The following is a 13,317-nucleotide window of genomic DNA, read 5'->3' as shown; positions in this document are numbered from 1 at the left end:
TGGTTTGAGAGGCCGTTTGCCTTTTTATATCACGGTTTTGAAAGACAGACAATTTCAAGTCCGAGTGGGTTCAACCCTGTCTGATCATTACAATCAGGATCAGGGTGTCCCTCAAGGCAGTATTTTGTCTGTCACTTTATTTAGTATCAAGATTAACAGTTTATCCAAGGTTTTAAACGATTCCATTGATGGATCACTTTTTGTGGATGATTTTAATATTTCTTGTCGTGGTAAAAAATATGCATACTATTGAACGGCAATTGCAGTTGTGTTTAAATAAAATAAATAAATGGTGTCTTGAAAACGGTTTTAAATTTTCCAAATCCAAAACTAATTGTCTACACTTTTGTAGAAAATATAAACCGCATAAAGATCCAGAACTATCTTTAAATGGCACTCCCATCAAAGTGGTTAAGGAGGCCAAATTCTTGGGTCTCATTTTCGACTCCCATTTAACTTTTTTGCCACATATTAAATCACTGAAAGCCAAATGCCTGAAGGCACTCGATTTGTTGAAAGTTGTTTCCAACTCAAAGTGGGGAGGGGATCAAGCTACACTCCTCCACCTGTATCGATCATTGGTCCGCTCGAAACTTGATTATGGCTCCATTGTATATGGTGGGGCCTGTAAAAGCAACCTCAAACTACTTGATTCTATCCATCACCAGGGTCTAAGACTTTGTCTTGGGTCTTTCAGAACCTCTCCCATTGACAGTCTCTACGTTGAGGCCGATGAGCCATCTTTAAAACTTCGCCGTATCAAATTGTCCCTACAATATATCACAAAGTTATATTCTAATGAATCCAATCCTGCTCACACTTGCGTTTTTAATCCTCTTTATGAGGACTTGTATAATAAAAAAACCTTCACTTGTTCCACCTCTTGGGATAAGAATCCAACAATATATTACTGCTGCTGGCATTGAGTTGGAGAATATATCTCCTTCCCGTCTTCTTTCCTCTCCTCCTTGGCAATTAGTGAGGCCACAAGTTGACCTAACACTGACAAAGTTTAAAAAATCCGAAACTAACGAATTACAGTATAAACAAGAATATAATCAATTAAAGAATAACTATAATACATACAAATCCTTATTTACAGATGGGTCCAAGGATGGTGGCGCAGTGGCATGTGCCACTGTCATTGGATCAGAACAATATCTTCTAGAATACCAGATAACAGCTCTATATTTACAGCAGAAGCAAAACGCCATCTTAACAGCTCTTAAATATATTCAAAGACATCCCAAACATAAACAATATATAATATTTTCTGACTCTCTTTCTTGCCTTCAGGCGATTAAAATGTCTCTTGCAAACATCCACTTTTAATTGAAATAATCGAATTCTATAATGATCTTGCTACTGGCCAATGCGACATCGTCTTTGTTGGTTACCCAGCCACGTTGGCATTTCTGGGAACACAATGGCTGATCTTGCTGCTAAGGCAGCACTCAACAAATCTGTGACACCACTTCTTATTCCTTACTCTGATTACAAAGCTTGCATTGGAACTTACATCCGTGATCTGATGCAGAAGAAGTGGGACACTCAAGTAGGTATTAATAAATTACATGCAATAAAACCTTACATTGGTTACACCTACTTGGGTTGTCAGTCCAGATTTGAGGAGGTCATTATGCGGCGATGTCGCATTGGCCATACTAGATATACCCATGAATATTTGCTTAAAGGCGAAGATCCTCCGTTTTGCATCCCTTGTGATGAAAGAATCACAGTCAAGCATGTCTTGCTTGACTGCATTGAATATTCCATCACAAGGGATAAGTATTTTAATGTCAAAACATTTAAGGATCTTTTAATAATGTTCGTTCTCATTTAGTTATTGCCTTTTAAAAGAATTAGATTTGTTAAGTGATTTGTAAATAGATATATATTTTATTATTGGTAGTTTGAATTAGTAACTGAGATTGTTAGTGGCTGTATCCTCAAAGGGGTTGAAGTATTGTAAAATTATTGTCCTCCTGAGAGGGTACGTAAGTCCCAAAACTTTCAAAGTTAACTTTTGCTTACCCGATTTTTAATCGTAGTATATTTGTTCATTTAAATTTTGGCTAAACTTGTCCTACAATCGCCAGCTGCTGAGGGATGGTGTAAATCCAACTAGGATCCATGCAGGTAGCGAAAGTAATGTAAGTCCCCATGGTTTCTAGTATGGTGATCTACCTTCAGTTGTTGGCGATCTATAGCCCAATTTTATATTGTGTTGTCTAAAATGTTTTAGACTCTATTACTAGTTTTATCTGTATATGTGATATTATGTTGTTTGGCTGAAATATTGCCGATGTGACGTTAAATATTAACTCACTCACTCACTCACTCAGTGTTTGTGGTATTTTGTGTGACCTTGCCCTACTCAACACTCCTTGTACAGTCTGGCGACCATCATCAGTGTCTGTGGTATTCTGTGTCACCTTTACCTACCCAACACCTCTTGTACAGCCTGGCGACCATCATCAGTGTTTGTGGTATTCTGTGTCACCTTGATCTACTCAACACTCCTTGTACAGCTTGGAAACCAACATCAGTGTTTGTGGTATTCTGTGTCACCTTGACCTACTCAACACTCCTTGTACAGCCTGGCGACCAACATCAGTGTTTGTAGTATTCTGTGTCACCTTGACCTACCAAACACTCCTTGTACAGTCTGGCGACCAACATCAGTGTTTGTGGTATTCTGTGTGACCTTGCCCTACTCAACACTCATTGTACAGCCTGGCGACCAACATCAGTGTTTGTGGTATTCTGTGTCACCTTGACCTACTCAACACTCCTTGTACAGTCTGGCGACCATCATCAGTGTCTGTGGTATTCTGTGTCACCTTTACCTACCCAACACCTCTTGTACAGCCTGGCGACCATCATCAGTGTTTGTGGTATTCTGTGTCACCTTGATCTACTCAACACTCCTTGTACAGCCTGGCGACCAACATCAGTGTTTGTGGTATTCTGTGTCACCTTGACCTACCCAACACTCCTAATACAGCCAGACGACCAACATCAGTGTTTGTGGTATTCTGTGTCGCCCTGACCTACCCGACGCTCTTTGTACAACCAGACGACCAACATCAGTGTTTGTGGTATTCTGTGTCACCTTGACCCACCAAACACTCCTAATACAGCCAGACGAACAACATCAGTGTTTGTGGTATTCTGTGTCACCCTGACCTACCCAACGCTCCTTGTACAACCAGACGACCAACATCAGTGTTTGTGGTATTCTGTGTCACCTTGACCTACCCAACACTCCTTGTACAGCCTGGCGACCAACATCAGTGTTTGTGGTATTCTGTGTCACCTTGACCTACTCAACACTCCTTGTACAGCCTGGCGACCATCATCAGTGTTTGTGGTATTCTGTGTCACCTTGACCTACTCAACACCTCTTGTACAGCCAGACGACCATCATCAGTGTTTGTGGTATTCTGTGTCACCTTGACCAACTCAACACTCCTTGTACAGCTTGGAAACCAACATCAGTGTTTGTGGTATTCTGTGTCACCTTGACCTACTCAACACTCCTTGTACAGCCTGGCGACCAACATCAGTGTTTGTAGTATTCTGTGTCACCTTGACCTACCAAACACTCCTTGTACAGCCTGGCGACCAACATCAGTGTTTGTGGTATTCTGTGTCACCTTGCCCTACTCAACACTCATTGTACAGCCTGGCGACCAACATCAGTGTTTGTGGTATTTGTGTCACCTTGACCTACTCAACACTCCTTGTACAGTCTGGCGACCATCATCAGTGTCTGTGGTATTCTGTGTCACCTTTACCTACCCAACACCTCTTGTACAGCCTGGCGACCATCATCAGTGTTTGTGGTATTCTGTGTCACCTTGATCTACTCAACACTCCTTGTACAGCCTGGCGACCAACATCAGTGTTTGTGGTATTCTGTGTCACCTTGACCTACCAAACACTCCTTGTACAGCCTGGCGACCAACATCAGTGTTTGTGGTATTCTGTGTCACCTTGACCTACTCAACACTCCTTGTACAGCCTGGCGACCAACATCAGTGTTTGTGGTATTCTGTGTCACCTTGACCTACCCAACACTCCTAATACAGCCAGACGACCAACATCAGTGTTTGTGGTATTCTGTGTCACCTTGACCTACCCAACACTCCTTGTACAGCCTGGCGACCAACATCAGTGTTTGTGGTATTCTGTGTCACCTTGACCTACCAAACACTCCGTGTTTGTACAGTGTCAGACGACCAACATCAGTGTTTGTGGTATTCTGTTTCACCCTGACCTACCCAACTCTCCTTGTACAGTCAGACGACCAACATCAGTGTTTGTGGTATTCTGTGTCACCTTGACCTACCCAACACTCCTAATACAGCCAGACGACCAACATTAGTGTTTGTGGTATTCTGTGTCACCCTGACCTACCCGACACTCCTTGTACAGCCTGGCGACCAACATCAGTGTTTGTGGTATTCTGTGTCACCTTGACCTACACAACACTCATTGTACAGCCTGGCGACCAACATCAGTGTTTGTGGTATTCTGTGTCACCTTGACCTACCACAACACTCCTTGTACAGCCTGGCGACCATCATCAGTGTTTGTGGTATTCTGTGTCACCTTGACCTACTCAACACCTCTTGTACAGCCAGACGACCATCATCAGTGTTTGTGGTATTCTGTGTCACCTTGACCAACTCAACACTCCTTGTACAGCTTGGAAACCAACATCAGTGTTTGTGGTATTCTGTGTCACCTTGACCTACTCAACACTCCTTGTACAGCCTGGCGACCAACATCAGTGTTTGTAGTATTCTGTGTCACCTTGACCTACCAAACACTCCTTGTACAGTCTGGCGACCAACATCAGTGTTTGTGGTATTCTGTGTGACCTTGCCCTACTCAACACTCATTGTACAGCCTGGCGACCAACATCAGTGTTTGTGGTATTCTGTGTCACCTTGACCTACTCAACACTCCTTGTACAGTCTGGCGACCATCATCAGTGTCTGTGGTATTCTGTGTCACCTTTACCTACCCAACACCTCTTGTACAGCCTGGCGACCATCATCAGTGTTTGTGGTATTCTGTGTCACCTTGACCTACTCAACACTCCTTGTACAGCCTGGCGACCAACATCAGTGTTTGTGGTATTCTGTGTCACCTTGACCTACCCAACACTCCTTGTACAGCCTGGCGACCAACATCAGTGTTTGTGGTATTCTGTGTCACCTTGACCTACCAAACACTCCTTGTACAGCCAGACGACCAACATCAGTGTTTGTGGTATTCGTTGAATGGTGCTTCGAGCTGTAGCAATGCCATGATCCCCGAGCTTGATGTGCGGTGGATTTATGAAGTAATGAATATGTCAGGAGTTGAATGGTGCTTCGAGCTGTAGCAATGCCATGATCCCCGAGCTTGATGTGCGGTGGATTTATGAAGTAATGAATATGTCAGGAGTTGAATGGTGCTTCGAGCTGTAGCAATGCCATGATCCCCGAGCTTGATGTGCGGTGGATTTATGAAGTAATGAATATGTCAGGAGTTGAATGGTGCTTCGAGCTGTAGCAATGCCATGATCCCCGAGCTTGATGTGCGGTGGATTTATGAAGTAATGAATATGTCAGGAGTTGAATGGTGCTTCGAGCTGTAGCAATGCCATGATCCCCGAGCTTGATGTGCGGTGGATTTATGAAGTAATGAATATGTCAGGAGTTGAATGGTGCTTCGAGCTGTAGCAATGCCATGATCCCCGAGCTTGATGTGCGGTGGATTTATGAAGTAATGAATATGTCAGGAGTTGAATGGTGCTTCGAGCTGTAGCAATGCCATGATCCCCGAGCTTGATGTGCGGTGGATTTATGAAGTAATGAATATGTCAGGAGTTGAATGGTGCTTCGAGCTGTAGCAATGCCATGATCCCCGAGCTTGATGTGCGGTGGATTTATGAAGTAATGAATATGTCAGGAGTTGAATGGTGCTTCGAGCTGTAGCAATGCCATGATCCCCGAGCTTGATGTGCGGTGGATTTATGAAGTAATGAATATGTCAGGAGTTGAATGGTGCTTCGAGCTGTAGCAATGCCATGATCCCCGAGCTTGATGTGCGGTGGATTTATGAAGTAATGAATATGTCAGGAGTTGAATGGTGCTTCGAGCTGTAGCAATGCCATGATCCCCGAGCTTGATGTGCGGTGGATTTATGAAGTAATGAATATGTCAGGAGTTGAATGGTGCTTCGAGCTGTAGCAATGCCATGATCCCCGAGCTTGATGTGCGGTGGATTTATGAAGTAATGAATATGTCAGGAGTTGAATGGTGCTTCGAGCTGTAGCAATGCCATGATCCCCGAGCTTGATGTGCGGTGGATTTATGAAGTAATGAATATGTCAGGAGTTGAATGGTGCTTCGAGCTGTAGCAATGCCATGATCCCCGAGCTTGATGTGCGGTGGATTTATGAAGTAATGAATATGTCAGGAGTTGAATGGTGCTTCGAGCTGTAGCAATGCCATGATCCCCGAGCTTGATGTGCGGTGGATTTATGAAGTAATGAATATGTCAGGAGTTGAATGGTGCTTCGAGCTGTAGCAATGCCATGATCCCCGAGCTTGATGTGCGGTGGATTTATGAAGTAATGAATATGTCAGGAGTTGAATGGTGCTTCGAGCTGTAGCAATGCCATGATCCCCGCAATTCAATTCAATTCTTTATTGTATGAAAGGCGATAGGCCTATATACAAAAGAGATACATCTTGACAATGGCATATATAATCAACTTTCTAACTAATCAATTCTTTTCTTAACAAAAATGCATTGTAGATAAATATAGCAACTTTGTGTTGTTTTGGAGGTTCTTTGCTGGAAAGTAAAGAAGACAATAGAGACATATCTTCCACGGTTCATTAATAAATCATTAAGGCCTAATCTAAATCGTATGAAAACATTGCGAATATTTCTGCATTGAAGGTGAGCAAGATAACGCTCTGGCTCAAGCAACGACTTAAATTGACGATATGAATCATATCTAGAACTTTCATTAATAGTTAAATGCCATTCCTGCTTAAACATATCAATAGCCCGCATACGAAACTGTTTAATAAACATATTTGCATTTCCAACTGTCTGTGATAGCCAAATACAACCAAAACCATATCTAAATAGTATTGTATTGTGAACATCAAAGGCATTTGAAACAAATAAGCGTCCTTTCCTCCTTTCTCGTGCAACTAGATTCATTAATATTCGAGGAACCCGGTATGGACCTGTTTTGTACTGTCTCATTATTAACTATTTTTTGTCAGTAGCAAAATATGATTGAATTAATTAATGACACATACCTGAAACAAAGATAGTATCTGTTAGTGATAACGATCTGATGAATAACATCATTGGTGATAAGTATACTAAAGCATTCTGATTATTATGATGTTTACATGAGCAAAGCAAATGTAATATTATTGCTGTTAAATGGGATTCAGTGTATTAAGGTAGTGATTGATGAGAACTTTATGTCGTTGACAAACCATTGTCTTATTGTCTGCATATGGGTGCAGCTGTATACATAACTAGTATTTATTTTCATCATAGATTCTCGTCTTCCTCATTTACTGGAAGATGAAACTTGTAGTGTTGTAATACATACAGTTCGAGAGACGATGTCAGCAACAGCTGCCGTGAATCACTATAACTTCACGTGGCAGCCATACTTATGTACAAGTGAGTATTGAATACTACTTGTCTGTTTCATAACATACATTACCGCATAATGTTTATACAGGATACTTCTGTACCAGCGAGTAGTCAATACCACTTGTCTTTTTCATAACATACATTACCGGACAATGTGTATACAGGATACACCACATAGACACGCCGGATCATGGCGTCAAATATGATGAATCTGGTTGTACGTTGCCCGTAACAGTATTCCAGTGTCTTCACACATTCCTCAGAAGCTTTCTCATCCGGGTTACCCCGCCACCCCCTCAACGATAAATGTAATATGTAGCATATGTTTAGGTGTTCGTGAACTAATCAACAAAACAACCATTTCAAAACGTCATATCGTTGCATTGTTTCTACTAGTTTAAAGTCGCAACGTTAAATTCCTAAGTCTTGTCTCCAATGTTCATCAGATAAGGTGTTACTTTGTTTCAGAAGACAAAGATGTCTGTGTTGACCAATCTCTGCACATCACTACTCACTGTTTCCACGTTCGGTAAATGCATTCTTCATAATTATTATATAAATATATATTATATGGTTATTTATCTGTACTAGCAAATCCAATAAACTTTATATCCAAGTATATATATATGCATTTCTTCTCTCTGCCAAAAGACAACGTGGGCTGCTGAGGCGATCTGTCTTAGTCTGATACAGTTTTGCTAATGTTTTGCTAACTAGATGTCCATTGTATCATGCTGTATCATGTTGAACATAGACAATTGTTCGGTGTGTTGCCAAACTTAGTTTGGTATAGTTATGATTATATTAGTTGGTATAACCAAATGTAACCGGTGGCATGAATACAATGATAACGAATGTAAGGAAGTGGTAATTACCGGGATACCTCACTTGTAATAGTTCCATTCTGTTTAAACAGCCACATGGTGCCATGACAACCAGCACTGTTCAGAGTGTGACATCACGACAGGCTACTGCATCACCGACTGTGACCGTGGATACTACGACCAGAGATGCAAGTCAGTTTGCAGCAAGAACTGTAGAAATAAGACATGCGAAATGTCAAGCAATGGCAATGATGCGTGCACCGAGGGTTGTGTGCAAGGTTATTCTGGCACTGGGTGCAACATACCATGTGACAGTCCAGGAGGTAGCTGTACAGCATGTCCAGGTGGTTGTGATGGAGGGTATTGTCAACTGGGCTCATCCTGTGTGTCTGGATGTGTAGACTCCTACTACGGCAATGACTGTAAGACGTGTTCAAGTAGATGTAAATCCTGTAACGGGAGCACAGGTCAATGCAGTGAATGTCAACAGTCATACGGTGGTCCAAACTGCGAGTTTTCCTGCAATCACTGCGTAGGAGGATCATGTCAATTCTTTTGTTTTCAGCGTTGTATTGAAGGGTTTTATGGTATTTTTTGTAGTAGAAATTGCAGTGATACCTGCCTCAGTTCCACTGTAGAGCCGCCAAAGACAAACCCGTCTTCCTGTAACTGGACAAATGGTGTCTGTATCCATGGATGCAGAGCTGGCTGGTACGGTCCACAGTGCTCGCATCGGTGTAACACTAAATGCATGGATGCTGCATGCACACAAACAGGTGCTTGTAAAGGAAGGTGCATTCCTGGATACTATGGACGACATTGTAAAGCATGCCCCGGACATTGTTCTGATCTCACCTGCAGGGGTGACGATGGGTCTTGTGAGACAGGATGTGCTTCTGGTTTCTTTGGAGAATATTGTAACACCACATGTATTGATGGTAAGTGTCAATTTACGTGAAACATGAAATGTGAAAGTAATTACAAAATGCTTGAGCTTTCTGGTATACCTTATGCAGACAGAATAATGTTCTAGTGCTTGATTAAACCCAGTGTAAGACCTTCCAGATTATATACATGTGTATATATGTCTACATTACGTCAGTTCCATGTGTTTCCATGTTTCAGATGTGGCCGACGTAGTAGATATGAAGGTAAACGGGATGAAAAACACCACCGTTGGCATCAATGAAACTGTCACATTCCAGTGTGTGGTTCAAGGATGCCCACCACCAGACGTATCCCTGGTACACACAGGAAACACCACGCTGGCCATGTTCAGGAAGAATAACACTCTGTATGAACGTGTTATACGTGTCCACAGTTGTTCCCAGCTTGGGAGGTATTCCTGTCAAGCGACAAACTTCACTGGGACTTCATCTGACAAACAATTACACGTGGCTGAGCTGATTGGTAAATATACCGTTCTGTGTTCTTATATCACCTAATTGTTTTTCTTGTATGACCCGTATAATCCAATGAAGGGAGGCATATAGATTGGTCTATAACCTCGGATGTAGATGCTGTGTCACTGAGTAGACATTAGCGTATAGACTGTTATGAAATAGTTTATTTTACACGTTACGGAAAATAGTTGTATCCTTGTCTGCATATTCAGTACGTTAACAATGACAGCCAACCATTAACTACGTACCTAAGACATTGTCGATTCACATAGACCTGTAATTATGTATTTTCAGCGATTCCAAAGAAACAAGATGTTAAAGATTGTGAAATTGAAACCCCAACTGACGGGAAAGACCCATCTGGAAAAATAAAGTTCACATTGTGTGCATACCCTGAGCCTGTTATAACGAAATTACAGTTTGAAAGACATGATAATCCCAAGGATATCACAGACAAGAAAAAGTACAACCTTACTATGGACACGTTGATGTCAAAACTGTTCGGGTATACATTCACAATTGCCAACATTGGTGATGAAGACTTTGGGGTTTATACATTCACTGTGGCTTTCGGCGGACGAGAAGTCGATATACTGATTGTTGCATCACAACCTAAAGGTACGACATATATTCCTATTAGAAAAGATCAATCAGTTTATGACATTACATATTTAACAGTTATGTTTAAATGTTATCATTAATCTCATTGCCAAGACTATGAAATTAGCTTACAGATGGAAACATACTATATATTATAGTCAGTGTAGCTACTGATGATTTTAAGATGGAATGTAAGTTATGTCACACCATGCTAATTTCTACTTTATTTCCAGACATTACAGGGATCACCTTCACTTCTATCGCTATTATTATCGGAGGCTCTTTGGTTGGTGTACCGTTAGTTTTCGTTGGTGTACCGTTAGTGTACGACGACGCAAGACTGTCAGAGGTGAGAAGGGTTATATACTCTTGGTGCACGTTCTATGGAAGGGTAATTACTTCTTCCTTTATAAACTAGCATGTATTCTATGAGGGGTTTCACACGTCCACATGTTAGGTTGTTGATTGAGTAATGTTCATAGGCGGCATTGGGGTAGACTGGTAGTTACAGCGAGTCGCTCGTCACACAAGACTCGAAATGGATGTTTACTGGTAATGTTCATAGTTGGGGTAGACTGGTAGTTACAGCGCTTGCTCGTCACACACCAAGACTCGAGACTCTCTGGATGTTTACTATTCATAGCCGACATTGGGGTAGAAGTTACAGCGCTTGGTCGAGCTCGACATGGATGTTTACTGGTAATGTTCATAGCCATTGCATTAGGGTAGACTTGTGTCTGGTAGTTACAGACGCTTGTCGTCACACCTCGAGACCAGCTCGACATGGATGTTTACTGGTAATGTTCATAGGCGACATTGGGGTAGACTGGTAGTTACAGCGCTTGCTCGTCACACCAAGACTCGAGCTCGCCATGGATGCATGAGTGAAGCCTATTTCTGGTGTCCCCTGTGTTGCTATTTGTGGAATATTGCTCTGCTCATTCATACGTGTCAGCAGCTGAGTGTGTGGCAATATGCAGTCTGAATATCATCCTTACAATAAACATTAAATATGATACAGCATATATTCCAAAATGACTACCATAAAACTATTTGGTTGAAGTGTCTGAAATATGTAATGTCCTTTCGTTTCAGACTACTGGAATATGAGGTGAGTTCTGAGGAAATTGATACAATATTGAAATTCAAATATTGAAATATTTGTGCATAATGTCTCGAATAGTTCGAAAAGTATAAATCAGTTTCGTAAGAAGTTGCACCATTACATTATTTTGTAAAATGGTGTTTGTATTCTTTAGACTGAATGTATTGGAATAAACGAAAACAGTAAGCTAAAACACTGGGATCCACAAAGCTTACTTGTAGAGATGTCATGTAAGGCCATACATCCCCACTATTAGCCCCACTTCTAGGTATGTCATGTAAGGCCATACATACACCCCCACTATTAAGCTGCGAGTGAGGTACACTATACATACACTTCTAAGTATGTCATGTAAGGCCATACATACACCCCCACTATTAGCCCCACATTTAGGTATGTCATGTAAGGCCATACATACACCCCCACTATTAGCCCCACTTTTAGGGATATCATGATTTACCAGGATCATTAACACACGTCCATGTCAGACAATTGCAATGTAAAATATATTTGGAGATTTTCAGTACCTCGACTTGGCAAAGATTATGACTAATGCTTTGACTGTATCCCAACAGGATTGTGCAGCCCTACCTTACACCCAGACATGAATCGTCTCGGTCACCAGAGAACGTTGATATCCCCCCACTATGACGTCATCGATGACTCCTGTGTCTGATAACTTCGTTGATGAAGGACGTGAATCTGCTGGCCACAAAGCATCATGTAGATATACAAGGAGGGATTTGAGTATACCTTACAGTCGCTGAAGGACATTAGAACAATAATGTATGCTCTTGTGATACCAGACAAACAATTGTGCATACAATATCTGATGAATAATGCATGAAGAAACTGACGAAAATAGAGGTGGGATGTCGGGGGGAGCTTGTTGCCGAAATCACTGCTTTGATCACCACGGGGATAGGTTCTTTTCCAAAAGACATTTACCGAATATTTTTGAGAAATATTTGTTACATTTACATTTATGTTTGCATAATATTTGAGACATTTACGTTTTTATACGTAAATATATTTCCGTAAAATATTTGATACATTTGCATTCATTTTGGAAAAGTATTAGATACATTAAGTATTAGATACATTAAGAATTATTTCTGTAAAATATTCCATGCAGTTACATTTATTTTGGTAAAGTAATAAATATATTTTAATGTATTTTTGTAAAATATTTGATACACCGCTGGAATAATTCGATACATCGCTGTTTTACTGAATACATATACCTAATAGGATCATACTTCAAAAACATCATGTACATTCATGTACAGGGGCGCGCGTGTGTCTAAGGCGCCAGGCTAGTAATCCAGCGAGCTGTCTAAGTGCCGGGATCAGACCACCTGTTACCGGGTGTAAACAACTCAGATTCAACTACTGTAGTGTACAGTACACAACCATGTGCACTTAAAAGAACCCCCGATGGTAGATGACCAGATGGTGGCCACATGAATACATGCAAACACCTAGTTGCGGGTACAGCAACGTGAAGTGCTGTGACTATGTGTCCCAGTCCTCCCAGCTGTGAATGGGTACCTCGTAAGGATGGGAAAGCCACATTAACTCAGTGCGCCTGTATGTTGTTGAGATTGAAAATACGATCTGCCGTTGTGATGTGGTATATGTATTCAGTAAAAAAGCGATATCGATCAATCGGTCTATCCGTTGTTATGGACATCCA

The 13,317-nt window shown here is 41.4% G+C and overlaps 1 protein-coding gene across 2 annotated transcripts in view; it reads left to right on the top strand.

Annotated features, from left to right (window-relative positions):
• The first annotated feature begins 7,542 nt into the window (after positions 1-7,542).
• LOC124256595 (multiple epidermal growth factor-like domains protein 6) overlaps positions 7,543-13,317 on the top strand; it is a 70,694-nt gene continuing 64,919 nt past the window's right edge. The window contains exons 1-8 of one of the 2 annotated variants that reach the window (XM_046690574.1): positions 7,543-7,716; positions 8,158-8,218; positions 8,606-9,451; positions 9,639-9,923; positions 10,211-10,534; positions 10,750-10,865; positions 11,612-11,627; positions 12,197-13,044. In XM_046690574.1, coding sequence (XP_046546530.1) covers positions 8,167-8,218; positions 8,606-9,451; positions 9,639-9,923; positions 10,211-10,534; positions 10,750-10,865; positions 11,612-11,626 — 1,638 coding nt within the window. In that variant the 5' untranslated portion in view covers positions 7,543-7,716; positions 8,158-8,166 and the 3' untranslated portion in view covers position 11,627; positions 12,197-13,044. Of the gene's footprint in view, positions 7,717-8,157; positions 8,219-8,605; positions 9,452-9,638; positions 9,924-10,210; positions 10,535-10,749; positions 10,866-11,611; positions 11,628-12,196; positions 13,045-13,317 lie in introns of those variants that run through there. The other variant, XM_046690573.1, reaches the window with a different exon arrangement.

The sequence above is a fragment of the Haliotis rubra genome, unplaced genomic scaffold (assembly GCF_003918875.1).
Source record: "Haliotis rubra isolate DU_JTF1 unplaced genomic scaffold, ASM391887v1 Scf630, whole genome shotgun sequence".
Lineage (NCBI taxonomy): Eukaryota > Metazoa > Mollusca > Gastropoda > Lepetellida > Haliotidae > Haliotis > Haliotis rubra.
Note: the sequence above shows the minus strand (reverse complement) of the source record. Positions and strands in the feature narration are given on the sequence as shown.